General features: G+C 45.9%; 1 protein-coding gene across 1 annotated transcript in view; it reads left to right on the top strand.

Moving 5' to 3' along the window:
• The first annotated feature begins 13,944 nt into the window (after positions 1 to 13,944).
• Positions 13,945 to 27,612, top strand: part of LOC127239128 (solute carrier family 2, facilitated glucose transporter member 3) — a 59,652-nt gene continuing 45,984 nt past the window's right edge. The window contains exons 1-2 of the mRNA XM_051207922.1: positions 13,945 to 14,094; positions 16,036 to 16,113. Of these exons, the coding sequence (XP_051063879.1) occupies positions 16,093 to 16,113 (21 nt within the window). The 5' untranslated portion in view covers positions 13,945 to 14,094; positions 16,036 to 16,092. The remainder of the gene's footprint in view (positions 14,095 to 16,035; positions 16,114 to 27,612) is intronic.

The following is a 27,612-nucleotide window of genomic DNA, read 5'->3' as shown; positions in this document are numbered from 1 at the left end:
AGCGCCTCTCCAGTCGCGTCCCCGGTTCCCCGCGCCTGGGGCTCCCCGCGCTGCCACCACCGAGGCTCCGGCCGGTCGGGGTTCCCGGGAGCCGGCAGGCGGACGGAGCGTCGGGGCTCGGCTCGGGCTCGGCTCGGCTCCGCTGCAGGCCCCGGCTCCTCCCCGGCCTCGGCGCCGCGCTCCGCGCCCCTCCCCCTCCCGCCGCGGCGGCCACCGCCTCCCGGCGCGGGTTAAGGAGGAGCGCGGATCCCTGCAGCCCGCGGGTCGCTGGCCCTCGGCTCTCCGGCACTAACGGTGCCAGTGTCCACACGAATGGCCACGCAGACCTCTCATTGTGCGGCGGTCTCCTCCTACACGAGCATTCCCAGTTTTCTCAGAAACGTATTTGATGGCTTCTCTCTTTCTCTTCCAGGCAGCTTATAAAGGGTTATGGAGACTGGCGTGAAGTTAAAGTTTACTCTTATCCTGGAGGCCAGTGACTGGTTCTTGGATCAGTGGATGTATAAAAGGACAGATGAGCTTGCTCTAGAGAAATAAGCATCGGAGCTGGGGGTCTTGTGTTAGTTCTGGTTCCGTAAACTTGTGCAAGGCCCTTGTTTCTGAGTCATAGTCACCCAAGAGGGGACTTGGATACTCTGGCCTGCCTACTAATATGGATGTCGCAATCACTAAAGTAAATCACTAAAGTGCAAAGTATGATTATTAATTTCCCTTGGCATACCTTATAAAATATCATTTTTTATTTTACCTTTGTGCTAAAATCAAGTGACATTTCTATAAAACATTTTATTCTGAGTGCCACAGGAGGGTTAGATAGAATGTTCTCTAAGCACATCCCTCTACTCGGTCCAGATTAATCTCTATCCCCGGGCAGAAAATGCCACCAGGGTAGCCCATCTCCACTTCCACCCCTCCAGTCAGCACTATCCCAGTACAGACGCTTACACATTTCACCCTCCAACTTACTTTTTTCTAACTGTGTTCTTACATGAAATGATAAGGCAAAAAAAAAAAAAAAAAATGTTCATCTGATATATTTGAATTGCTCAAAAAGATTACAATTTGATAACTACCTTTAGGTAGTAATACCATTTGTCTTCTGGCTAAATATATGCTATGTACATACAATTACATTACACATACAATGTGTAGGCATTAAGCCTTTGCACTTTCCATGTGTTATCAGATTTGATTCTTCTGGGGATTTCATATAGCACTATGTTATTATGCCTTTTAGACTATAACTATGGCTTGGAGATGTTGTCTGTGTCTGAGTTCACATAATTCACACCATGACATAATTAGTAGTACTATTTTAAGTCAGGTGTTAAATCCAAATGGCCTCAGAACCTCTAGTATATCATTGGCTTGAACTGTGAAAACATAAGCCAATCTCAAATTGCCAGCTGTTTCCCTCCCCATACTTCTAATGTCCAGTTTAAAGATGCAGTTTTGCAGCATGGCGGCACACCCCTGTGATCACAGGGGAGGCTCTGGAATTCAAGGCCAACTAGACTACCTTATGAGACCCTGTCTTTAAAAAAGGAAAGTGGAGGCTACAGTTAAGCTCAGTTGGTAGAGTGCTTGCCTTGCAAGCATGAGGCCCTGGGCTCCATTCCTGGTACCACAAAAGCACAAACCCTATATGATAACAAGTTCCTACCGTCCCAACACTGGGGAGGAAAGACCAGGAAGATCAGGTGTTCAAGGCCAGCCTGCACTACTAATCAGTTGTGAGAGGGGATGGTTGTTACAAGATAGGTCGGGGCTGGCCTCAAGCTCACTATGTCGTAAGGGGTGACTTTAAACTTCTGATCCTGGTGGCGGCACACGTCTTTAATCTCTATACTTGGGAGGCAGAGGCAGGTGGATCTCTGTGGGTTCAAGGCCTATGGAGTGAGTTCCAGGACAGCCAGAGCTACATAGAGAAACTCTGTCTCAAAAACAAAACAGAACAAAATCTTTAAGCTTCTGATCCTGAGCTGGAGAAAGAGCACCAGCTGCTCTAACAGAGGACCCAGGTTCGATTCCCAGAACCTGCATAGGAGCTCATAACCATCTGTAATACCAGTCCCAGGGGAATTGATACTCTCTTCTGACCTCCATAATTACAAGGTACACATGTGGTGTGTATGCATATATGCAGACAAAGCAGTCATAGGCATAAAAAATAATAAAGTAAATAAACCAAAAAGGTTTAAACTTCTGATCCTCCTGTCTCCAACAGCCCAGGTGCTGGGATTATAGGCCTGTGGGCACAGTTGCTCTCGTGGTAGTAATTTCGTTTCAAGATAACATTTTTAATTTTTATTTCATGTTTTGAATTATGTATCTCTGTGTGTAGTGCAGCTGTTCTTAGAGGGCAGAAGAGGGTATAGGAATCCCCTGGAGCTGGAACTGTGGTGGTTGTGAGATGCCTGACTGGGTGCTGGGATCCGAACTCGGCTCCTGGGCAAGAACAGCACTGTGTGTAACCGCTGGGCATCTCTCAAGCCCCTCACACCCAGTTTCATGCAGCACTGAGGCAAACATTTTTACCAACTGAGCTATGGGAGATGCTTTCCATGGCAGACAAGACAGCTGGACATAGTGGCTTACATCTATAATCCTCAGCACTTCTAAGGCTCAGACAGGAGGATTGTCACAAGTTTGAGGCTAGCCCAAGCTACATAGTGAATTCCAGGCCCAGGCTAGACTTCAGAGCCAGAATGCATCTACAGATCTTTCTGGATCTGTGTTGGATGGTTTTCTTTAATTTTTCAGCAGTTTCTGTATCACATTTGCAGAGCAGAGGTTAGAGGTAGAAGTAATATAAAATGGAAAGGCTAGGGTCTGTGGACATGGTTAATAGAGCATAAGGAAGGCCCTCACAGAGGGCCAGAATTGGATTCCCAGCACCCATGTCCAGCATGCACAATTGCCTGTGACTCCAGAAGAATCGGGCACCTCTGAGGGCACAGGCATTCATATGCAAGACCCACACACGTGTACAAAGTGAGTTTAAGAATCCTTTTTAGGACCTCTTAAAGATTTGGAAAAATAAAAAGCTCAAATATTGTTCATATAGATAAGATGTTGGCTGTACCATTTTTATAGAAGCAAACTAAGTATCCACAATTAGGCAAATAAAAAAGAACTTATAGTAAATCTACATAATAGAATATAGTTTGGCATTTTAAAAAGTAATTTAATTCTATGTGAGCCCAAATAAATCCTTCCAAAGAGTAAGAGAATCACATTTCAGGAGCTAAAGAGATAGCTCAGTGGTTAAGAACACTTCTGTAACACAAAAAAATAAAAGACCCAGAGGCTGATATTGGGGTTCAAGCTTCAAGTTGAAGATCAGAAAAGCAAAGCAAGTGACCTCTAGCACATGCTGAAAGAGCTGGCCCACAAGCTCTCCTTGGTGTGGCTGGACACTGAATGCCTCATACTGACTACTAAAGACCCTACTTTTATCTTTTATAGCCCTCTAGTGATGGGACTAAAGGCATGCAATTCGTTAGTCTTTTAGACTGATTTACTCTTGTGTAGATCTGGATGACTTTTTTTTTTTTTTTTTTTTTTTTTTTCCCCTTTGAGACAGGGTTTTTCTGTGTAACAGCCCTGGCTGTCCTGGAACTAGCTCTGTAAACCAGGCTGGCCTTGAACTCACAGAAATCCACCTGCCTCTGCCTCCCAAATGCTGGGATTAAAAGCATGTATCACCCCCCCCCCCCCCCGCTAGAGATCCAACTACCTCTTTATCCTGAGTGCCAACACCTCCTATCTTCTGGCTGCTGGGATTAAAGGTGTGTGCCTGGCTTCTATGGCTTGTGGCTGACTTTGCTTTCTGAATCCTCAAGCAAGATTTAATAAAGCATAAATAATGTATCACTACACGTTTCTCTTGCAGAGGACCTGGGTTTGGTTCCCAGCACCCATGTGGCAGCTCACAACACTCTGTAACCCCAGTTCTGGGAGATTCGACACCTTCTCTCCTCAGGCCCTTACATGCTCGTGGTGCACATACATACACTCAGGCACACACATATAAACATAGCTTTTAATAAAATTACATTATTATAATAGTTTATCTAATATGATCAAGTAGGTGTGTCTTAAAAATATATGTCTGGGAGATGGAGAGATGGTTCAGAGCTTAAGAGCACTGGCTGCCCTTCCAGAGGTCCCGAGTTCAATTCCCAGCAACCACTTGGTGGCTCAACCATCTATAATGGGATCTGATGCTCTCTTCTGTCATGCAGGCATACATGTGGATAGAGCACTCAAATACATAAATAAATACATCTTAAATAAATAAAAATATGTGTCTGAACAAAGATGACACAGTAGGCATACTTAATGTGGAAGGGGCAAAGCTCACAAGGCCTCAACCCTAGGAAAAGAACTATAAGCAACAAAGGAATGCTGACAGTAGCAGGCAGATCTGTGAGTTCAAGGCCAGGCTGGTCTATAGAGCGAGTTCCAGGACAGACTCCAAAGCTACAGAAAAACCCTGTCTCAAAAAATTTAAAAAAGAAAGAGTATAGTGATTGGTTATCCAACACCAAATGATCAACCCTGAAAATATATACATACGAATAATATCAGACCATGCTGTATTTAGGAAATAAATGTATATACATAATACATATAACAACACAGAGAAATGGGCCATAGATTTGAAAGAAATGTGAAGGAGGATTGCACATGGGAGCCTTAGCAGGGAGGAAAGGGAAGGGGAAATGATATAATTATATAATTTTGAAAAAAAGTTTATTGGGATGCTGAGATTAAGGGACACACCTTTAATTTCAACACTTGGGAAGCAGGAAGATTCTGATTTTGAGGCCAGCCTGGTCTACAGAGTGAGTTCCAAGAGCCAGGGCTATGCAGAGAAACACTGTCTCTGAAAAGACAAAACAGATATACATATTATTATTCTCAGGCTGGAGAGGTGTTTAAGAGTGAGTACTGCTCTTGCAGAGGACCCAAAGTGGGTTCCCAGCACCCAAGTCCAGCCTCTCATAACCACCTGTAACTCTAGCTCCAGGAGATCGGGACTTCCTCTTCTGGATGTTGAGGGGTGCATACAGTCACAAGTGTGCCTACCCGCCTGTGTACACACATTAACAAGATTAAAAATTAAGTTAGGGCTGTAGAGGTGGCTCCGCTGTTAGAGTATTTGCTGCTCTTCCTGAGGACCCCAGTTGAGTTCCAGCACTGATATCCAGGGGCTCACAACTACCTGTAACTCCTGGTTCCAGGGGACCTAACTCCCTCTTCTGACCTCTGCTGGCTTCTGTATGCATGTAATGTGGATATATACACATACACAAATACTAATAAAAATAAAAAATTTAAGGATTCAGTCTACTTTGTGTTTGCAATTTTACAACAGCTTTAAAAACTGCAAAAAAATGCCAAATACAAGATGTTTAATATCATGTTTTGTGTATATACTGTTGCTCAATATCTGCACCTTTCATTTACACGTCACCAAATCCAGGAAGGAGCAAGTTTTCATCCATTTTACAAAGATCTTAAGATATTACCACCTTGGCTCTTAAGCTCCCTCTAGCCACAAGGGGTAGGCTGCAGCCACTGGACTCCGGGTTCCTGCTTCCTTTAGTTACTGTCATCCGGGGCGGAGGGGGATAAACCGACATACAAATGATTCATCTGTATGTTCATCAGACAAAATCTGAGTTCCTATTGGTCCATCAAAAAGCAAGGAAAAAAAACTGCCCCTTAAAGACTGTAGTCCCTGGGAAAAGAACGCGAGTGATTACGTGATAACAGTTCTCTGCGTAGTTTACATCTCTTTGACATGACTTTTGTCTTTTCCAGTTTACACATTCATTTTATATCCTGGTTAAGTCCTTAAACTAAGTGGAGAACCGAGGCTGGGGATAGCCCGGTCGTGAGCAAGCGGGTGGAGCAAGGCTGGAGGCGGGAGCGACACAGCCAGGGAGGCCCAGCCACGATCGGTTCCACCTTAAGAGACGCCAGCCTCTCCACCAGCCAGCTCTCTGCTCCGCCCACCCCGGAGTCAGCCGGGCCCGGAACGCGGAGGAGAAGAGGGAGGAGAGCAGCGGCGAATGGAAAGATCCGCGCCTCCGGCCGCGGGCCGCGCGTCCCGGGCTGGGAGCGCAACGGGCTCGGAGATGCGCCCGCGAGCCACTGCAAGACCGGCTGGGACGGTGACCGCGGGGCCATCCCGGGTGGGCGCCAGGGAACCGAACGAACTGGATCCGAGAGGGAACAGAATGGATCTGAGATGGACCCGGAGGCGGGCAGCACTGACTGTAGAAAGTTGTTAACTTTCCTTGTCCCGGAGGCACCGCGTCAAAGCATTTCCAAAAGAGGGGCAAGAGGTCCGTGCCTCGCCTTCGTCCTGATTGGTGGACTTGAGGATGGGCTGGGCCCTGGGTGCTCGAGAATTGGCCGGGAGGGTAGTCCATCAGAGGATGACGCAGGAGAAGGATGGCCATTTGGGGAGGAAGTGAAGTTTATTTTGGTACCTCCTCCCCTTGCTACTGATTGGTGGAGGTTTGCAGTGATGTAAAAGATGGCATAAAATGATCTACTAAAGATACCGGCCTATTGACCGGGTTCTCGGGGAGGAATTCTAGGGTGGGCTGTGAAGACCTAGACGACGCTGTTTTTGTAGGGAAGGACCAAATGGCTTGACATCCGGAAATGAGTTAGAAAGGGAACTCAGAGAAAGCGAGGGAAATCTGCGCACCTACTTTGCCCTCACACAAGGTCATTTCCTGCATAGGATCGATAGTTTCCTGTTTACTCACTCCGGAGAGAACCTGTATGCTGGCTTCCTGGAACATACCCGATATCCAGTGTACCAACGAAAATGAAGGAGATGGAGAAAGGGAACAGCATGGGATTTATCTCTGTGTAGAGAAAGATAACGGAAATAGAGTGGGGCTGGGGGCAAGGAGACCTGAGATAGATCCCTAACAAAACTAGGCGTGGTGGCTCCCACCTGTGATCCCAGCACTTGGAGAGATGGAAGCAGGATGTTCAAAAACTCAAAGTCATCCTCGACTTCATAGAGAGTGAGAAGCAAGTCTGGACTAAATTTTACGACGATTGATGGAAGAAAGTGGAAATAACCTAGCGTGGTGACTCACGCCTTTAATCTTGGCACTAAGGAGAAAGACTGGCAAATCTATGAATTTGAGGCAAGCCTGGTGGTCGACATAGCGAGTTCCAGGACAGCCAGAGCTACAAAATTAGATGCAAAAATGACTCTGAAGCTTTTCTGCATGGGCACATTTTACTCTCCTGTGTCCAGGGACAGGCACTGAATCCAGTAGATGGTGACCACTCTCTGAAGTGAAAAAATACTGTTTTTAAAGGTGTCTTTGCCTACTTGTGATTTTTTTCTTGGTTTGGTTTTTGGAGACAGGATTTCTCTGTGTAAGAGTCCTCAGAGATCCCCTGCCCCCGAGTGCTGGGATTAAAGGTGTGCACCACCACTGCCCGCCTATTACCCCGCCCCTATTTTTTTTTTTTTTTTTTTTAGCCATAACTTCAGAAATGGGTCTCCTTCCCAAGCCTTCCCGAGAAGCTGTTAACCTAGGAAAACAGCATCGTGTACCCACTAGGCTGATCTCACTGTGTGGGGGAGGCTGTGTAATCAAGGGTGACCTTCATCCTTATGTCATCACCTCCCAAGTCCTGGGATTAGAGGCCTGTACCACTTACTACGCCTTGCTTATGAATTGCAGGGGATGAGATTCAAGGCTTCATTCACATGCAAAGCAAGCATATTATCAGTCCAGTCTCTACTGGGTTTGGGTTTTCCTTAATACCCAGAGGTCTTTAAATTTTGAAGCAAGATTGCCCCTCAAACTACTTTACTGAAAAATGGAAGTCACAATATTATGGAAATCTGTCTCCTACAGTAAGTGAAAAACACTCGGCACAAATGTCTGCTTGCTTTCTTTCTCCCCTCCTCCCCCCCAAGTGGTACACAGTTTTCTTAGAGCTGCCATTCAGGCATGCTTTAACATTGTCTAGAATCTGCACTGTCCAAAATAGAACTATTGATTAGCCTGGGAAAGGGCATGGACAGTCCCCAACACCACAACCAATAGTGTAATGAATAGTATACCTGCATGTTACAGAATCATGCTTCATCATTCCTCCTACCACAAAACACTACAAGGGCTATTGGCCAAAAGTCTACAACTGACATTTTCTCCTTATCCAAAGAAATCCCATATTTGCATGGTTCTTCTAGGATCTTCCAAGCCCCAGTGTTTCAAGACTATACGCTGGGACTGAGGGAAGACAGCTCAGTCAGTAAAGTGCTTGCTCCAAAAGCGTGCAGCCTGAGTTTGATACCAGAATCCACATTAAAAACCAAGCAAGGGGGCTGGCTCAGCAGCTAAGAGCACTGGATGCTCTTCCACAGGACCCAGGTTCAACTCCCAGCACCCATGTGACAGCTCACAACTGTCTGTAACTCCAGTTTCAAGGGATCCAAAACTTCCCATGGAAAAACACTAATGTGCATTAAAAATCAAAACCAAACAAACAAATGGTTAAGAGGGTGAATATTTGCAATCCAAGTACTGTGAGGCAAAGGAAGGGAAGTCCCTGCTACTCACTGGCCAGGCAGTCTAGCCCAATGAGTGAGCTTCAGGCCAAGAGAGGCCACATTTCAAAGGAGGAGAGGCAGATGGCATTTCTGAGGATGATACCCAAGGGTGTTTTCTGGCCTCCACATGCACACACACACAACCATGCCTTTGTGCACCCATACACAAATGCACCTGTCGGGGTGCACTCCAATATGAAACTTTAAGGCTATGTGGCAGCAGGAAGGAACTTCTGATGGACTAAACCCTGAACAGCTGTACAAAGGCTTATTTATTGAACATTACACAATATTTCTTCATACCAAGGCCCCTACTCTACATGTCTAAAAGGAGAGCATCACATGCCCTCATGTCTCTGGTCCGTTATTATGTATCTTTTGCAATACACAATAATGCAAGAGCCTCAGGTGTGCCTGAGGTGTCTTATGATCAATCATGGGATGGCTGCAGTGCCCTTTCAATAAAACAATCATTGTTTTCCACAAGGATTCTTCAAGGTCAAAGTACTACTTAAAAGAAAAAAATGCCTGTTCATTCTAATAACTACCCCGATAAAGCGACTCTGCTAAATTCTTACAACATGCATCCTCACAAACATGCTCATAAACATGTCCATGCATTACAAAACAACAAGAGTGTATACCATACTTCTCTTTAGCATCATTATTGAAGTAATTTAGAACATGGTTAGCAAAACTATCATGGGGAAATGATAATACCAAAAGGAAAGGAAAATGTCAGATTTTCCAAAATAATGAATTAATTTTTTTTTTTTTTTTTTTTTTTTTTTTTGAGACAGGGTTTCTCTGTATTACTTTGGAGCCTGTCCTGGAAGTAGCTCTTGTAGACCAGGCTGATCTCCAACTCACAGGGATCCACCTACCTCTGCCTCCCAAGTGCTGGGACTAAAGGTGTACGCCACCATCACCCGGCAATTTTTCAAAAATCTTAAGAAAAGTTCTTAAGGGCGGGAGAGATGGCTCAGAGGTTAAGAGCACTGGCTGCTCTTCCAGAGGTTTAATTTCCAGCAACCACAAGATGGCTCACAACCATCTGTAATGAGTCCTAGTGCCCTCTTCTGGCCTGCAGGGATACATGCAGGCAGAACACTATACATAATATGTAAGTAAATATTTATAAAAGGAAAGTTCTTAAGAATGTGCACTTTGGGGTTGGAGAGATGTACCACCGGTTAAATGTTCTGGCTGCTCTTCCAGAAGACCTAAGTTCAATTCCCAGCACCAACTGTCTGTAACTCCAGCTGCAGGGGATCTGATGACAATGAACATAAAATAAGTTAATTTTTTTAAGAGAATATGTACTTCATTCCTAGTGATGGTTAAATACATCATGCAAACACAAAAACTTATTTTTGTTTAATAATAAACTTAGCACAATTGCTTTCCCTTTGATTATGTCCAATAAGCCAAAGTAGAAATTTTTGGAAATGTCAGGGGGCAGTAATGTTAACCATCCTGAGCCAAGAACCAACTATAAGAGGATTGTTCCTAATCACAAATCCAAGTCCACCGACAGGGGCAGTATTGTTTTTTTGTCCTCCTGTGGTCCTGAGAAGCCAGCCCCAGGGTCTTGAGCATGCTAATCAAACATTCTACTACTCAGCCCCATCCCTAGCCCAAAGAACTTAAGATCTTGGCCTGGGGAGATGGCTTAGTGGTTAAGAGTACTGATTGCCCTTCCAAAGCACCTGGATTCAGTTCCTAGATCCACATGGCAATTTACAACAGTCTGTAACTCCAGTTCCAGAGAATTCTATGCTCCCTTCTGGCTTGTGTGGGCACTGCATGCATGTGGTACACAGACATACAGGCAGGCAGGCAGGCAAAACACCTATCACATAAAATAAATCTAAAAATAAGAATAACATGAGATCTTGACTCAGAACCTTGGACTCTTGGAAAGTCCTTGGTTCCCTGAAGCCTGGCTCCCTCTTTTTCTGAAACACATAAGGAAGGGTAAACAGGGAGCATGAATATAAGAAAGCACAAAGATATGTATGTTTGAAAATATCCTAAGGAAACCCACAGTTTTATATGCTAATTAAAAAATGAAAAAACAATAACAGGGCTCATTATCTGAAGGTGCTTTCCACTAAACCTGACAACTTGAGTTTAACCCCCAGGACCCATATGATAGGAGAGAAATGACTCCTGCAAGTTGCCCTCTGACCTCCATATCCATATTATGCTACCTATGCACACACATGCTCACACACACATAAATGTAACGAAAAAAGAAAAATTAGGGGAACCAGGTATACAGGTGCATGCCTTTAAATTCAGCACTCAGGAGTCAGAGACAGACAGATCTCTGTTGGAGGCTAACCTAGCCTACACAGAGAGTTCTTGGCCATCAAGAGCCACATAGAGAGACTCTGTCTTAAAAATAAAATAATTAGCCAGGCATTGGTGGCACTCACCTTTAATCCCAGCACCCAGGAGGCAGAAGCAGGTGGATCTCTGTGAGTTTGAGGCCAGCCTGGTCTACAGATAAGTTCCAGGACAGGCTCCAAAGCAACACAGAGAAACCCTGCCTCAAAAAACCAAAAATAAAATAACTAGGGGACTGGAGAGAAGACTCAGAGGTTCCCAGATCTCACATGGCGACTCATAACTAGCTGTGACTCCAATGTCAGAAGATCTGACACCCTCTTCCGGCCCCTCTTGGACATCAACCATGTATGTAGTGCACATACACACAAGCACGTAAACATGCATATGAAAAAAATAGTGCCAGGAGGTGGCGGTGCATGCTTTTAATCCCAGTACTCCAAAGGCAGAGGCAAGATGCCAGCCTGGTTTAGAAAGCAAGTTCCAGGACAGCCAGAGCTACACAGAGAAATCCCATCTAGGAAAAAAAGAAACTAGGGGGAGCTGGAGAGATGGCTGGCAGTTAAGAGCACTTCATGCTCTTGCAGAGGGCCAGAGTGTAGCTCCCAGCGCCTCTGTGTATTGGCTCACAACTGCCTTTGGCTCCAGCTCCATGAGGTTCTGATGACACCTCTGTCCTCTGAAGGCACTTACACTCACAAGCACAACCCCCACACACACATACATTCACATGCACACACCCACACAGACACAAACTCACTTGTACACACCCACTCAGATACACACATATACTCACTTGAACACATTCCACTTAGACGCACAGACTCACATAATCAAAGTAATTTTAAAGCACAAAATATAAAAACCTAGCTGTTGTAGAACTTTATTTTAACTAGGCAAAGATGTGTTATATTTGTTTACACTGCATTTGTTTAATGACATAAGGATTTGTGGGATATGTGTTTAATTATGTAAAGATGTGTTACATCTGTTTCACTTTGCCTACCTAAGGCACCTAATTGGTCTAGTAAAAAGCTGAACAGCCAATAACTAGAAAAAGAAAGAATAGGCAGGGCTAGCAGAGAGAATAAACAGGAGGAGAAATCTAGGCTCAAGAGAAAGGAAGAATGAGAAAAGAAGGAAAGGATAAGGGACACTCCTGGAGCAAGAAGCCAGGCAGCTGCCAGCCAGACATAGACAAGCAGTGAACGTAAGAGATATATATGAATGAAAGAAAGGTAATAAGCCAGAGGCAAACGGTAGATAAAAGGAAGGGATTGATTTAAGTTAAAAGAGCTAGCCAGAAACAAGCCTAAACTAGACCTAGTATTTAAAACTAATAAGAAATCTCTGTGTTATGGCTTGGGAACTTATTGATGACCCAAAAGAGCCTAGCCCCATTTTTCAAGATAAAGGTTCAGTTTTTTAAAAATAACAAATGGCCAGGCACTGGTGGCACACACTTTTAATCCCAGCACTTGGAAGGCAGAGGCAGGTGGATCTCAGTGAGTTAGAAGCCAGCTTGGTCTACAAAGCTAGTTCCAGGACAGCCAGGACTGTTACACAGAGAAAAACCAAAACCAAAATAAAACCAAATGTCTTAACTGACAAAGAACCATACGATCAATCATGGATGGATCTTAAGTCTCAAAAGGAGTTAGATAAGAGGTTCAAGGCCAGCCTGGTCTACAGAGTAAGTTGCAAAATAGCCAGGGTTACAGAGAGAAACCCTGTCTCAAAAAAACAAACAATGTATGAATTAGATATCCGTGCCTATAATTCAGCACTGTGGCAAGAGGACTACTAGTCCAAGGCTAGTCTGCTTTGCAGAGTGAGGCTCTAACCCTAACCCTAACGCTAACCCTAATGCTAACCCTAACCCTAACCCCTGTCTGAAAAAGCCAAAACCAGGACTGGTTTGACTGGTAAGAGTGCTTGATGATCTTCCAGAGGCCCTGAGTTCAGTTCTCATCGCTCAGACCAGACAACTCACAACTGCCTATAGCTCCAGATCCGGGGACTCTGGATTCCCTCTTCTGGCCTCTACATTCAGGCACAGGAGGCACAGGCGCGAGCACACACACACACACACACACACACACACACGCACGCACGCACGCACGCGCACACACACGCGCACACACACAGATTTTTTTTTTTTTTTTTTTTTTTTTTTTTTTTGAGACAGAGTTCCTCTGTGTAGCCTTGGCTGTCCTGGAACTTGCTCTGTAGACCAGGTTGGCCTTGAATTCACAGAGATCTGCCTGTTTCTTCCTCCCGAATGCTAGGATTAAAGGAGTGTACCACCACTCCCTGGCTTTATATGTGTGTGTGAGTGTGTGTGTGTGTGTGTGTGTGTGTGTGTGTGTGTGCGCGTGCCTACTTGCTTTTAATTTGAAGTTCCCTAGCTCAGTTGCACCCCTTTGCAAAAATGTGGGTTTGTCCATTGCAATACCCTTTTTGAGAGGTTCAACTTCGATCTTTATAATAACCCTGCCACAGCTCCGGGCCATCGCAACCCTGTTCTTCCGCCGCCTCCCAAACCTAGTCTTGTGGGCTGAGTATTTCCCCAAAATACCAATGGGGCAGCAGACCTTTTATGACCCCGAAGCACCAAACCCCCACAAGTCCTTTAAGAGAGAAGGCGAACTCATTGGTTTTGCACCTATGTGCGCAGTCCCGGGGGTGTGGAGGCGCGAGGGGCATCGACCGCTCTTAAAGCAGCAATGCCACCACACTCTTAACGGCGGCGCGGAGGATGGCGGGGCCCAGGACGGTTACCCCGTGAAGGCTCGGGGCGCTGGCACGTTCGGGGCGCTCCCGAGGACCCCAGACTGCGGCTGGTCGGTTGGTGGCCAGGTAAGGAGCAGGACACGGGCGGCCTGCCGCCCCGGAGGGGACCCTTGCCTCCCCGGTAGGTGGAGCGTGCGGGGCGGACGCAGCGAGCAGCGGGCGCCGGGCACGTTTTCCTCCGTCAACGGACCCTTCGGAACGGAAAGCCGGCTGGCGACGGCGCGGGGCTAACGGCTGTGGCGGTGGCGGCGGCGCTGTCACTCCGGCGCGGTGCCCGGGGCAGAGCGGGGCCGCGACGCAGACGGTTGGGCGGAGCTCAGCGCCGGGCTGCTGCGGGGATGGTGGGTGAGAGCCGGGAGGTCGCGATGGGTGGAGGGTGGAGGGTGGAGGTTGCCCTGGGGGTCGCCCCCATCGGTGTTCAATGAGCTCCCACTGCATCCCAGAGACCTCAACCAAGCACAAGGCCAAACGCCCCTCCCTCCTGGGCCTCAGCATCCTAGACCAGACAGATGGGTAGAGCTTAGATCCTAGTGGGAAATCTTTGGGGGGGGGGGGGGGATGGAAACTACAACGTTGATCATGCCAGGAAGGAAATACGCCACATAGCTTCATCCCCAGCCTTGTTACTTTGGGGGACAGAGCTGTGACCTTGAGCATCCTTCTAGCCCAGGCTGGATTGAAATTTTAGATCCTTCTGCATCAGGACCCCAGGTTACCTAGAATTACAGGCCGGTGCCATCAGGCCTGTACATCTTCTCAAGGTGAAGGAATCAGGACAGGACTGAATGCTAAGCCAAATGCCGGGGGGGGGGGGTAGAGAGAGTGGTTTGTCTGAAAGGACCTTGTAGAGAGTAACTTCACAGAGAACCATAAGCGAGCCTCTCATGAATCCAAGCAGAACTGGACTGCGGAGAGGGAAGTGTATTAGCCATGAAAGATGCCTGCCAGGATCTGAAAATCGGCTTTTTCTTAGCAAATAATGGGTTATTCAGTCATCAAGTGACTTATTCCCTGTGTGAGAAGACATGAAAAAGCCATATGCCCCTGGGCACAATGGTGTTAGTTTCTCCAAGTTAATCAATTTAGCATTTTTCTTTTTATGAAGCATTGGGGATTGAACACATGCTAGGCCAGTGTTCCCTTGATAAGCTATAACTACACCCCACCTCCACCTCACCGTCCCAGCTTGACCACTATGACCACTATGATCTTCTTTACCTCACCTTTAAATGTTTATTTTCACATGGCAGGAGAGAGAGAGAGGAGAGAGAAAGAAGAGAGAGAGAGAAAGAGAGAGAGAAAGAGAGAGAGAGAGTGTGTGTGTGTGTGTGTGTGTGTGTGTGTGTGTGTGTGTGACTTCGTGAATGTGTCACAAAGGACAGCTTGTAGGATTTAGTTCCTTCCTTCCACTATTGGGTTCCAGGGATCAAATTTAGGTTGTCAGGCTTGGCAACAAGAACCCTTACCCACTGAACTATCTTGCTGGTCCTGGCACCTCACATTTTTGTTTGTTGGTTGGTTGGTTGGTTTTTCCAGACAGGGTTTCTCTGCATTGTTTTGGATCCTGTCCTGGAATTAGCTCTGTAGACCAGGCTGGCCTCCAACTCACCTCTGCCTCCCTGGTGCTGGGATTAAAAGTGTGTACCACCAACGTCCAGCTTGGTGCCTCACTTTTCAGAAAAGCATGGGGGTTATTTTATTTTATTTTAAGATTTATTTATGATATATACAGTGTTCTGTCTGCATGCATACCTGCAGTCCAGAAGAGGGCACCAGATGTCATTACGGATGGTTCTGGCCACCATGTGGTTTCTGGGAATTGAACTCAGGACCTCTGGAAGAGCAGCCAGTGCTTTTAACCATTGAACCCAGTTTTTGTTGGTTTTGTTTGTTTGTTTGTTTTTTGATTTGGTTTTTTTTAAGTTTGCTTTTCCAAGACTTACATACATACAGGCAAAACACTCATATACATTAAAAAAAAAAAAAATCTAAGAACTTCCTACTCATTCTGCAGAAGGAAACTGTTAATTGGTGGCAGAGTAATGCCTCAAAATCTAGAGGTCTTTACCATATTCAGCTGTCTTTTTCTTTCCTCTACCCAGGGACCTTCACCATTAGCCTCCCACACCCCTGGCCATTGAACAAGGATCCCGTTAGAATTTATGGAAATTTATCTCCCACTATCCTCGTGCTCAGTTGTCCAGAAGCTAAGTCACAGGCTGTTCTCTTGGGGACCCCAATTAGACAGAATAAGTAACTAATGAACCAATTACAATTTACAGGAACCTGTGCCTTGAAGAGAAATTTGAAGAAAGGTCCAGTCTCACTACGATAGAGAGATGGAGACCAGTAAACAGAGTGTGAGTAATTGGAATCAAACTGGCATGTTACTGTTGTAATTCCAGTGCTTACCTCATTCTGATCTTCTCTTGTCTTGATAATAGTGTAAGGCACAAATGTGCTGACAGGAGCCCATCGCTGCATCAGCCTATAGGAGACACTGTAACTACTAGGGCCTCAGGGGTTTTTTTCCTGAACATTTTAATGGCCATCCTTAGGAAAGCAATCGTCTCCTTTAATGTGCTTTCCACACTAAGGCATGGAAATCAGCCAGATTTCTTTTGTGTCGTTACTAGCATACATTATTTGTAAAAAGAAAGTTAGGATTCATTATGTTTTCATGTGTAAATGTACTGTTCTTGGATCATTCCATAATATTCATGCCTCCCTTTATCCCGTTTCCTCTGTCCCTCCAATAGTCTCAATAGTCCCCCCTTTTGTTTTCCTACTTTTTTTTTTTTTAATATGGGATAGTTCACAGATTTGTCTGTTGTCCTTGCATAGGGGACAATCAAAGTCAAATTAGTATATAAAGTACAGAAGTGACCTTAGTCCTTTTTTTCTGCCCCATCTTTATCATAGCCAGATTTTTTTTAATGTGAAAGCATGCCAGATGGTGATGGTGCATACCTTTAATCCCAGCACTTTTGGGAGGCAGAAGCAGGCAGATCTCTGGGAGTTCAAGGCCAGCCTGGTCTACAATTTGAGTTCCAGGACAGCTAGGGCTATTACACAGAGAAACCCTGTCTCAAAATAATAATAATATTAATAATAATAATAGTGAAAACTTGGCATTAGTTTAGGATATATATATATATATAATTTTTTCTTATTTTACATATTGATCCCAGTTCCCTCTCCCTCCCTCCCATAACCCCCGACCCCCCATCCTGTCCCATTCCCCATCCACTCCACTGGGAAGGTGTTGCCTTCCAGGAGGGATCAACAAAATCTGTCAAGTCATTTGGAGTAGGGACTAGGCCCTCCCACCTGCCTCTAGGCTAAGGGAGTATCCCTCCATGGGGAATGTGTTCCCAAAGTCCTTTCGTGCACCAGGGATACATCCTGGTTCCACTGTCAGAGGTCCCTTAGACTGCCCAGGCCTTCTAACTGAGACCCATGTTCAGGGGGTCTGAGTCGGTCCAATGCTGGTTTCCCAGCTATCAGTCGGGGGGGCTTAGGCTTATTTTTAACTAGCTCTTACAATGTAAATTAACCCATTTCTATTCATCTATGTTGTCACTTACCACCCATTCCTGCTTCCTCTGTCTCTCTCCCTCCCTCCCTCCCTCTCTGTCTATCTGTCTGTCTGTCTGTCTTGTGTCTAGATCTCTCCTCCTACTTCCTCTCTCTGCTGGGAAGTCCCTCCTATACCTCCTGCCTAGCTATTGGTCATTCAGCTTTGTATCAATCACAGTACTACATGGTCACACAGTGTGCAAATATCCCACAACAGAATATAGTATATGACTTTTCTCAGGAATAGAACACATATCTATTCATCCAAGAAAGGGTACTGATGACAAACCAAAGAGAGACTCCTCTCAGATATGGCTTGGCGACCAGAGAGTTTATTGATGTCACGTAACAGGAGTATGGCTAGGAAATGACTTATCCACCCACCGGCGGCAGCTGCGTCATCAAAAGCACACCAGCATGGGCAAGCACTGATTGAAGATGCGTCATTGGAATTCCCTGTACAAAACTTGCTGGCAGCTTACCCACCCCACTCACTCCCCCACCCCCACCAGCAACTGCCTAAGTGACCTCAGGAGGGCCTTCATGAGCTTCCTTAGCCTCCTTTTGGCAAGCTTTCAGCACCCTCTCTCCTCCCGAAAAGGAGTGCCTCAACCTGTACAACACAAACCCTGGAGAACACAACCGGTGTTCTCCGATGAGCAGACAATGCCTCTCACAGGATTGGAGAGGTGAAGACAGTCTAAGTTTATTCACAGAGATGGAGGAGCGAAGGGCTGGAGGAAAAAGCATCAGTGCCCGGAATGTGTGGCACAAACAGTACATCAACTTCCCTGGCGAGAGAAACTAGCTTTGTTCGTGCCAGTGAGGTTCAGAGGAGCTGGCAGCACAGATGGTGATGACTAAGTCTGGGTTCCATGGCAAGTTGGGGGTGTGCCAGAGGGGGAATGCTTTGTGAACTGGTCAGGCAGAGCTCGGACATGAGTGGGTGCTCAGTGACCATTAGCCTCTTCTACCAGAGCAGGTAAGGCAGAGACAGTGTCAGGATGTTGGCTTGCAGTAGAGAACCCTTTTTTAATGTGTTTATTTTCCTCACTAACCAAAAGCATGGCTGCTCTGTATTCCTCCCACCCCAATTCCCCGCCAAACTCTCCTTGCTGTAGGCCCTGTCTGTGGCTCCTGCTCACACTGTTTATTGAATAATGAAGCTTATCTATTTAAGACAAGGGTTTCCATTTCCCTGGTTTTCCATTTCAAAAAATTGTAGGTTACCATAGGAACAAAGCAAGTCCAAGGCTAGCTTATGCTGCCCAGTCCCAAAAAGAAAAAGAAACTATATAAACCACCATATTTCTCTTATTTTGAGGCTTCCTGGTTACGCCAACCTTATCATATTAAGGAAGCACATATCATTGGTGTGTTTGTTTGTTTGTTTGAGTCAGAATCTCACTATGTAATTCAGGATGACCTCAAACTCACTACCCTCTTGCCTCACTCCACAATATTGAGATTATTAGTATGTGCCATCGTGTTCTCTCCATTCTTGTTTTATTTTAAAAGAAATATATATCTATTAAGTTAAGGGAAAGCGTCCTCTGAAGTTTGATGGGAATTAAGGTTAAGTAAAGGTTAAAATGTTTGTTGGTGCTATTACTAGCAATTGAAAACAGTGGTTTTATTATATTTATTTACAACTATTTAAGAACAGGGGTGCACATGTGCCCTGTGAACATACGGAGGTCAGAAAGTCATTTTCAGAAGTTGGGTCTTTTTTCCTACGTGGGTCTCAGGGATTGAACTTAGTTTATCGGGCTTAATAGCAGGCAGTTTTACCAAATGAGCCATCTCACTTGCCCTGGTTTTACTTTTGAAAAGCCATTTTGACAAAGCCCACTACTAGCTAAAACTGTGTCCAATATCATACTAGCATCAAGGGTGAAAACTCAGAATTCAAGACGAACCAAGAGTAATGGGTTAAATATGTAGTAAGGAAAAGACACTGTAATCTGTTGGATTTTTAGCTGAGAAAGAAATATCAAATTAGAAAAGTTAGAAACAAAAATATTCAAACATCCTTGCTCCTGGACCCTCTATGCTGTTCTTCCTTTATTGCTTAATTTTGAGATGAGGTCTCATGCATCTCAGGCCAGCCTCACATTCTCTATAGCTGGGGACAACTTTGAACTGCTGGTTCTCCAGCCTCTGCCCCTCTCCCAGAGCGGGGTCCCTGGTGAGAGAGATCCACCACATCTTCCTATGTGGTGGTGGGGTTGAACCACAGGCAGCATTCTACCATCTGAGCCACATCCCCAGCCCCATACTGCTCTTTCATTCAGGCTTCTTTCCTCTAATAAAACCACTGAGCGAATATTAAATAGCTTTTTTTTTTTTCCTGGACTCATTTCCTTCAAGGGCTCATTTATTCATCTAGTTGTTTACATGTGGCTTTTGTTTTTGTTTCCCGTTTCTTCTTTCCTCCTCCTTTTCTTCCCCCTCATTCATCCATGTGTCAGGCACTACTGATGCCTCGACTCCAGTTCAGGACATGAGAAAGTCCAAGATGGAAAATCAGTCAGATAACAATATAGAAACGGGAGGGAGCAGGGAGGGAGTTTGCTCATTTTGATACTGTGGTCTGGTTGGGGAAAGCCTCTTTAGGAAGTAGTGGAGCAGAAATAGAAGGCCCCGGGCCAGCCATGAGGCAATCTGGAGTCATTCATACAAAAGAAACAGTGTGTAAAGATCCTGGAGTATAAACGCTTCTCAGACTCCAGCAGGGGCAAGCGTATTGTAATGTACAGATCCCGGGAGTGGATGTATTATGCTCTGTGGGCCATGTAGTCTTGGTTACCACTGTTCTTCAACTCTGAATGGTGATGGCTACCACACTCTGAATCAAAACAGGTGAGACTGGACAGCAAAAGCAAAAGTCCAGCCAGGGCTATGTCATGAGACTTTGTCTCCAAAAACAGTAAAATACAGGTTGTGCCCCAAGATGGCCCAGTGGGTAAGGATGCTCCCCAGAACCCACATGGTGAAAGGTGAGAGAGACCCAATTCCGGGAAGTCTTCCTCTAACTTCCACATGTGTGCCCAGGCTCTCAAGCACAGAACACACACGTTTAAAAAAGAAAGATGGCTGCAGCACTCTGACGACACTAAAACGCAATGCCCTGTGCACTCTGTGTGAACCGCATCTCAACGGAGCTGTGAAGGTGTGTGTGTGCATGTCTGTTTGTATGTATGTAATGTCATGTGCGTGCAGATAGCCTCAAAGTCCAGAAGAGGTCATTGGATGCCCCGGAGCTGGAGCTGGAGACCCTGTGTCAAAAAGTATAAAGGGGGGTAGAGACATGGCCTAATGTAGAATGCGGGCCTGGCATATGCAAGGCCCTAGAGCTGGGCTTCTCAACTCTCCTCATGCTGCAACCCTTTAACATGGCTCTTCATGCTGTGGTGACCTGCTGCTACTTTACAACTCTAATTTTGCTATGTGAAATTTTTTATTTGTTATGAGTTGTAAATATCTGATATGATTATTCGACCCCAAAGGGTCAGGACCCATAGGTTAAGAACCACGGCCTTAGAATAAACAAACACTGTCAAGGAGGTTACCCTGGTGTACCCAGGAGAAGAGCTGTGGGGAACAGAGGTGACCTTGAGCTAGGTGGCACAGGCCTGCAGCCCACCAAGGTGTTATCTAAGTTTTTGATCTAAATATGATAGACAGTCCATGGAGGAGTTTTGACAATGGAAGAAATGAGATCAAATTTATGTTTCTAAGAGATCACTTTGGCTGTTGTTGGGATAACAGACTATGTGAAGGTGAACAAGGAGACAGAGATGCATTACCCTAGGACCCATAGGGTAGAGAGAAGATGACCCCAGCAATGATGGATAGGCTAAGGGAAGTGGGTGAGCTGATGGACTGCACAGGAGGGCAAAGGTCATCCAGATGTTGGACTGACTCCTCTGTTGGGGTGGCCATTCCCAGTGGAGAAACTAGACAAAGGACCAGAGAGAGTAGACTAGGGCTGGACTCCTGAGCTCTCCTGATTTCAGACAGACTTCTAGGTGAAGAAATATCAGATCCGAGCCCAGAGTGAAGCCCAAATTACAGACCCATCTGGTTCGGGTATTCAAAGCCATGCACATATTGGAAAGTGTTGGGAATTGGGGTAGAGGAAGAAAGCTGTGAGGGCTGTGCTTTAAGGACATGCCAGTGTTTAGGAATGCGGAGGAAAACAGCGGGATGATGCAGAAACCCAGACAGAGTGATGGCTCCAAAACCAGAACCTGGAGATCACACCTGTGATGGCAGTACTCGAGAGGGAGGCTGAGGGGAGAGGGTCACTGTGAGATTGAGGCCAGCCTGGGCTGCAGAGTAAGTTCCAGGTTATCTTGGGCTACAGAAGCACCTCGTTACACACACACACACACACACACAGGCAAGCAGAGAGACTAAAAGGCCTTCCTGGGAGGTTCAATGTATGTGGAGCTAATGGAGGTTGAGGAATGCAGAACTGAGCAGAGGAGCTGGGGAGGGAGCTAAGTAGCAGGACTTGCACAACATTTACCAAGTCCTGTGTTTGATCCCCAGCACCACGGAAACAGGAAACAGGGTGGTGGCACACACCAGCAATCCCAGCCCTTGGGAGGTGGAGGCAGAAAGATCAGAGGTTCAAGGTCATCTGCAACTACAAAGCAAGTTTGAGGCTAGCCTGGGCTACTTCAGATCCCATCTTAAAAACACAACAGGGAGAAAGAAGAACAGAGAGGTGGCCGTTGCTGGATTTGTTCAGGTGGTATTTGCTGGTGATCTTAGCACAGGTGTAACAACAGAGGATGTCTCAGGAAATGGAGCCTCCACTGTGGGGCACTTGTCCAGCACTTGTGAGGCTCAGGGTCCATCCTCGGAACTGCAAAATAAAGAGGAATGTATATTGGGTGCTGTCTAGCGGGGCAGGGGCAAGAGGAGACTTCCTGCTTTGATCCTCAGGAAGGAACTGTGCCTCATGGGGATTCTTTAATGCATCCTAACACTCAACATCCCCCTTTCACCTTCTTACTGCCACACAAAGATCCACTCTTCTAAATTCTGTGACCCTCAGATGAGTCTTAAAAGGAACTAGGGTATGGATTCATCAGAAAAAAAGAACCTTTCACTCCAGAAAGGAGTTAGTTTCCAGACAGGATCTTTGGGTAGGAAGAGGGTCCAGCTATCCAAGGAAGGTGTGGTGTAGCTGGAGCAGGTGACACTTTATCTGTTTGGCAGGAAGCTGAGAGTGGGAGTAGAGTTAGAAGCAGAAGATGTTGGTGAAGATGGAGAATTTCTCTTATTTCGCTTCTATTTTCTCAATGAACTATATTAAGTTGGGGTATCAGCTGAGAGTCAAAAAGGAAGAAGAGATGTTGGAGATTTAGCAGAGAGCACAGAAGAAAGGGCTGGGCCGCTTGCTGATGGAGTGTGCCTTTGATTATCATGGATAAGGCCTTCGTTCAGTCTCCGGGAAAGGGAGGAATTGAATTCTGAAGGGGGGAGACCGTGAAAGGATAAGACAATCACAGACAGGGAAAATGCTGGAAAATGCTGGGTTTGAAGGAGCTGTCCTGTTCCGCCCACAACCATCTGCCTCCAGATCCTGTTGCTAGGATGCCAGCCAGGAGCATCCTAGGAGTCACAAGACCTATTTGAAAGCAGGCCACCAGGTGGCAATGTAGACCTCTGCAGCTCCAGTACTGACTGCTTTTATGATCCAGAATTCACCTGTGTAAGGTCAGTTGCCATGTAGGTGCTGGGGCTTGAACCCAGGTCCTCTGGACGAATAGCCAGTGCTCTTAACCGCGGAGCCATTTCTCCAGCCCCTCATCTATGTAAGGTGAGACCAGTGCCTTGTGAACTGTTTTTAATTGGTCCTAGAAGACAAAGCCCCAGGGAGAAGAGAACCCATTTGAGAATATTCAGGGTACAGTTGAGGGAGGGGGTGAAAGGAAAGGCCGCTGCTTGGGGATGGAGGGGTGGGGGTGGGTGGGCTTTAGAATTTAGGAGCCAAGACCTATCGGGCTTCTGACACTTGTACGTTTAAAGACAAGGAAAACCACCCGTGAAACCAGAAGTGGTGGGGTACCCCCCCCCCCGCAGGTGTTAATGACAGACCACCAAGGGAAAACATGAAAACATACTAAAATGGTCAAAGAGATGTTATCCGTCAGAACTGAGCCGGGGCTCATGCTGGATTAGACACCCTTTCATCGTGACAAAATAACTGAGAAAACACTGAATCGAGAAAGGATTTATTCCCTCATGGCTCCAGGATAACAGTCCACTAGCACGTGGTTCCATTGTTTTGGGGCCAAGCTATGATGGGGCACACTGTTATGTCTGGAGAGTGGGATGGAAGAAGGTGGCCCAGGTCCGGGATTATATAGCCTTCAAAGGAATGCCTGCAACTGGGCTCTGCTTTCTGCTCCCCACCCCCACCAGCCACATCACTATCAAGCTATGAACCCATCTGTGGGTTAGTCCACTGAAGAGGTCAGATCCCCCATGATTCTTCCCAGAGGTCTATTAGTTCTCAACCAAACCTTTTAACCCATGAGTCTTTGGGCTTATCAAGTCTTTGGTCATATCCAACCCACAATAGACACTGAGATAAACTGTTTGATTTCATTAAGGTAGCCTCGGTGACTAAAGGGAGGGCCTAAGTGGAGAGCAGGAGACTTGCAGGCTGCAGACACAGGGCATCACTGAAAGAAAAAATAGGAACAGGTGCTCTTTGGTGAAACCTCTGCTTGCCTTTGTCTTAGTGCTCTAGAACCTGTCACACGGTTTTAAGTTAGCATCTGTTTTCTTTTTATTTATATTATGTGTAGGAGTGTTTCGACCTAATGTTTGTATACCAACTGCATGCTTGTTGCCCATGAGGCCAGAAGAGGGTGCAGTGCCTTCGTGCAAAGTAGGAAAAGGTGCTTTTCCTGGGGAACAGGGTTTCTAGGGCAACCCCTGTGCGAAGAAACTACACAAGGTTCCAGCCTCCATGAATTCCCCAAACTAAAGTGTCAGCCATAAAGGCCATTGTCAACTTTTACGATGATGGGGGTGGTAAAAACCTTGGGAGCAGAGATGGCTCCTTCCAGTTTACAGAGCTACAAACAGAAAGCCACTGTTCCTGTGCAAGCCCATCAGCCAAATAGACTTCTGCCTGAACGCAGACACACACACACACACACACACACACACACACACACACGCACGAATCTTTTTTTAAAAAAATAATAATAGGGCCTAGAGAGATGGCTCAGTGATTAGGAGCACTTGTTGCTCCTTCAGAGGACCCATATTCAATTTCCAGCATCCACATGGCGCCTCATACGTGTCCTTATCCAGGTCCAGGGGATGTGACACCCTCTTCTGATTTCCAGGCACCAGGAACACATGTGGTGAGTGCATAAACACATATAGACAGAACATCCATATGCATAAAATGAAATAAATCTAAATAGTAATATAAATTTAGTCCCAGCACTTGAGAGGCAGAGGCAGGCAGATCTCTGTGAGTTCAATGCCAACCTGGTCTACAGAATAATTTCTGGAATAGCCAGCGCTACACAGAGAAACTCTGTCTCAAAAACATATATATTGAAAATAATGTGTAAGAATAATAATGATGATGATGATATCTTTTCAAAACAAAACAAAAAATTATTTTAAAAAATTATAGGACCAGCAAGATGGCTTGAAGGGTATATTTACTTACTACCTACCAATCCTGATGGCCTGAGTTTGATCCCTGAGACTCATCTGCTGGAAGGAAAGAACCGACTCCTGAAAGTTGTCCCCTGACCTCCACACGCATTCTGTGCCACGTGTACCTCAGTGGGGAAGTTCCTGCATCAAAAAATATGTGACAAAGGTAGTCAGAATTTAGCCGGGCAGCTGTGGCACATGCCTTTAATCCTAGCACTCGGGAGGCAAAGGCAGGCAGATCTCTGTGAATTTGAATTAGAGGCCAGCCTGGTCTACAGAGTGAGTTCCAGGACAGGCAGAGCTACACAGAGAACCCTGTCTCAAAAAAAACCAAAAAAAAAAAAAAGTATCAGAATTCTTCATGCCAGATTTTATGCTTAAAAAAAAAATACTATTTTGTATAATATGGTATGGCTAGTTATAATTTGAGAAGTTATGTTATGAGGAAGGACCTTAAGAAGTAGCATTTGAGCTAGGCAGTTGTGGCACACACCTCTAATTCTGGCATTTGGAAGGCAGAGGCAGGGGGATCTCTGTGAGTTTGAGGTCTGCCTGGTCTACAGAGCGAGTTCCAGGACAGCCAGGGCTACATGGAGAAATTGTCTTGAAAACCAACCACAGCAAAAAGTAGCACTTGTGAACTAGAAGGGAGGGCAGTGATGACTGTTTAGTGTCAGGGGTCATCACAGCCTGACCAGGAAGCTGCCAGTACATTACATGGCTATTTTGACCCCCCACCACCACCCCACTTTGTACTGGGAATTAAGCTTTGCTTTGTGCACACCAGATAGCCAAGCCTGCTACTACAGAAGCTTGGGTTAGCTTCCCTTGCCCATCTTGAGGTAGGGGATCCTTAGGTTGCGCCGACTTGCCTTGGATTCATTATATATAGCCTAGGTTAGCCTCAAATGACAGTCTCTAATCCTAACCTTCCAAGAGGCTAGGATTGATTTGAGGTTATGTATCACCACACCCAACATTGATGTCTTGGTTTAGCTTTCTTTTTAAATTCCTAGTGTTGCTGATCCAGCCACTGAGGAAGCAAAAGGAACAGTCATCAAGGAAGCAAATAAAAACTGAAGTTGACATGAATATCTGCAAAAGAATGTGGAGATGGATTGCCCAGTGTCTGGCAGGGAGTCAAAGGGGTTCCCCTTCCAAGAGATGCCATCATCTTTTTAGTCAAATGTTGCTCCGTTGATTTCCCGAGCTGGGTTTGAAGAGAAATGTCTTGTGGGAAATCTGCCCGTAGCATATGTTACTTCATGACTTCAGACTTGTGTACTTTGTGAGATTCAGAGCAATAACTTCATGCTTTAAACTCGGCAAAACACTTTAGCATACAGCACTTAATTCCCCCATTAAGGCAGCAATTTTATAGATAAAATCATTAAGGGCAGCTTGACCACGGTCATGCAGTTTGGCATAGACCTTGTACTTTATACAATGAATTCTTTCTGGCATTTGAAGCTGCTCCCTGTGGACCCAGTCACTGCTGTGGACTATAGGGAACTGTTGTGCAGCTAAGCCACAGTGATATATTACCCTTTGAATATTATTCACACATTTCCTTCCCTGGTCACGTTTCATCTGGTCCTATTGCTACCCCCCCCCTTCTTGTTGTCTACACCCTCTCCCGGACACCCTCCTTTGAGTACACAGACATTCCAAATCTCTCTTAAGGTGTTATCTGTGGCTCCAACCTGGCTGAGTCAAAAGCCAGCAAGAGTGGGAAAGCGATATGGAACAGTCCAGTAAGCGGATCTGCTGAGATGTTTTCCTCAGGTTTGTTCCTACAGGAGGTCCAGCAGCCCTCGGCCATGGGGCAGAGGGCAGGTTAGAAACCTAGCAATATCTTTAAGTGATATGGAACAGTCCAGTAAGCGGATCTGCTGAGATGTTTTCCTCAGGTTTGTTCCTACAGGAGGGCCAGCAGCCCTCGGCCACAGGGCAGAGGGCAGGTTAGAAACCTAGCAATACCTTTAAGCCTTAAGAATGCTGTCTCTGTCTCTGTTGCTGTCTGTGTGTCTTGTTCTTTAATTCCATGGCGAATAGTGCCAGGACAGACTTTTATGTACATATCGCACGGGATGGATAACTGTCTATTGAATAAATACCCCAATGGTAGGCTCTCTGTTTGCTCTGCTCTGCTCTGCCATGGCTACTCCTGTGTCTTTTGTTTTCCATCTATAATGAGGAAAATGAAATCATGTGATCTTCTCAAGAAGGTGCCTTCCTGCATACTGGGATTAAAAGGCCCATGCCACCATGCCTTACTAGTGATCTTTCTGAAATTCAAATCTGGACACACGCTTGCCACGCTAACCTGTTGGATATCTTTGTGATCAGACAAAGTTCAAATGTCCCCCACCTGCTGTACCTGGCCTGGCCAGCCCTTTGTGACAAATGTCTCCTTACCTCTCAGCCTCTCATGCTGGATCAGAAAGCATAGGACCTGTTCAGTCCAGCAAGCTCGTGCCCTCGCTGCCGCTGTAACCCAGACAGCCGTTTTCCTACCCACCTGCCTCTGTCAGAGTAACTACTGCTGAGCCTTCAGGGTTTCAACACAAAAAGCT

This window comes from Phodopus roborovskii, unplaced genomic scaffold, assembly GCF_943737965.1.
Source record: "Phodopus roborovskii unplaced genomic scaffold, PHOROB, whole genome shotgun sequence".
Classification (NCBI taxonomy): domain Eukaryota; kingdom Metazoa; phylum Chordata; class Mammalia; order Rodentia; family Cricetidae; genus Phodopus; species Phodopus roborovskii.
Note: the sequence above shows the minus strand (reverse complement) of the source record. Positions and strands in the feature narration are given on the sequence as shown.